The 1,778-nt window shown below is 25.3% G+C and overlaps 1 protein-coding gene across 1 annotated transcript, besides 3 other annotated features; it reads left to right on the top strand.

Moving 5' to 3' along the window:
• Positions 1-38: 38 nt before the first annotated feature.
• Positions 39-87: a microsatellite.
• A 566-nt stretch (positions 88-653) lies between these two features.
• Positions 654-1,297, top strand: EDI_261970 (uncharacterized protein; the record flags this gene model as incomplete). Its single annotated transcript, XM_001740966.1, has 2 exons — positions 654-921; positions 972-1,297. The coding sequence occupies 2 exons, from the start codon at positions 654-656 to the stop codon at positions 1,295-1,297; spliced, it is 594 nt and encodes a 197-aa protein (XP_001741018.1).
• Positions 1,294-1,395: a sequence feature (AT_rich).
• Positions 1,396-1,494: a microsatellite.
• Positions 1,495-1,778: the final 284 nt, after the last annotated feature.

Genomic DNA, 1,778 nt, shown 5'->3' with positions numbered 1-1,778 from the left:
ATATATTAAAGAAAGAAGAAAGGAAGTTTCAAACCATTTTTTAAATTTTATTTTTAAAGTTTTTTTTTTTAATTCTAGTTCTATTTTAAAATTAAATAGTAATTTATTTTTATCAATTTCAATTTCTATCATCTAATAAATAGAAACAATTTAATTTGAACTTAGAAAGTGTTTTAAGATTCTCATGACAACTCAGAACGAACCGGAATAGGAAACGTAAGTTACGAGAAGAGAAATTAAAAAATAAACAAAAGACTATATCTGCTGTTGGCCTAACAAAAGAAGAAAACACTCAAAAACAACCATCATCAGAAACTAAACAAGGAATAAGAACCTCAATTTCTAAACCTAAACCAAAAGTTCTCACAAAACCAGAAGAAAAAACTAATATAATAAATAAAGCTGAGTCAGAACAAATTACTCCAAATAAACTTGAAAAAAAAGAAGAACAAAAAACTATTGAAGAACCAAAAAAAATTGTTCGTTTAAATAGAAATTCTGGAATTAGTCAAAAAGACCAACAACAGTTACAAAAAGACTGGAAACAACAAATAGCTGCTGTTGAAATATTAAATATTCAAAAAAAAGGTGGTGTAGCTCCTCCAAATGGAAGAAAATCTTTTCATCAAGGAACTTCTTCTAAACATGCTGACATGAAATTTATTGTTCTTGGGGAAAGTGGAGTTGGTAAAACTTCGCTTATTGCTCAATACGTTGATAATTTATTCACCCCTGTTTTTGTTTCAACTGTTGGAGTAGATTTTAAAAAGAAAGAATTTATTGTTGATGGTACTCATATAGTCTCTCAAATTTGGGATACTGCAGGTCAAGAAAGATTTAGAACTATAATACCTCAACATTATAGAGGTGTTTGTGGTGTTATTTTTGTTGTTGATGTTACTTTAAGAACATCATTTGAACGTTTGTTTGAAAATATTCTTTTATTTTTTAAAGTTATTAAATGAAAATAGAAATTAGTTTTTGGATTAATGACTTAAAAACAAAATCAGATTCTAAATATTCTGCTATTCTTTGTGGTAATAAAATTGATTCAGAAAATCGTACTGTCACTACTGATGAAATGAAACAACTTGCTGATAAAAATGATTTACTTTTTATAGAAACTTCAGCCAAAACTAATACGAATGTTACTGATCTTTTTACTACATTGGCTAGAGATGTGTTAGTCAAGCAACCAGAAATCGTTAACAAACCACCTCCTGCAAAAGCACCAGTGAGAGTTCATCAGTCTTCAAATTCTAATTCTCCAACAGCATCTCAAGGTGGGTGTTGTTAATAACAAAAAAATATTTTTTTTTTTATTAATTGTTTTCTTCTTTCTTTGAGAAATGTTTATTATTTCATTAAATATTAATAATAATTAATAGATTTAAATTTATATATTTATTTTATTATTTTTGTTGTTATTAGATTGTTATGTGTCACTATTTTGTGTATAGTTCTTTGTATTTGTTCTAGTTATTATTTTTGTTTCATTTAACTCATGCATTTTGTGTGTCCATTTAATAAATTAATTACTTTTACATCTGTTAATAATTCAACTTAACAATTATCATTGTTACCCTATGTTATTCTTTGTTTTATTTCCTACAAAAAAAAGATTAAAACTACTAAAATTAATGTCTTTTTTAGTAATTATTAACTTGTTAAATTCAAGATAATTTATAAGTAGTCTTGAAGAAATAAAGAATTTAGAAATGATATAACTTGACAAAGAAATAAAGAAATATAAAGAAGTAATAGATTTAATATATGAA

Source organism: Entamoeba dispar, genomic scaffold, assembly GCF_000209125.1.
Source record: "Entamoeba dispar SAW760 scf_1105229463413 genomic scaffold, whole genome shotgun sequence".
NCBI classification, from domain to species: Eukaryota; Evosea; order Mastigamoebida; family Endamoebidae; genus Entamoeba; species Entamoeba dispar.
This window is presented reverse-complemented; position numbering and strand designations above follow the sequence as displayed.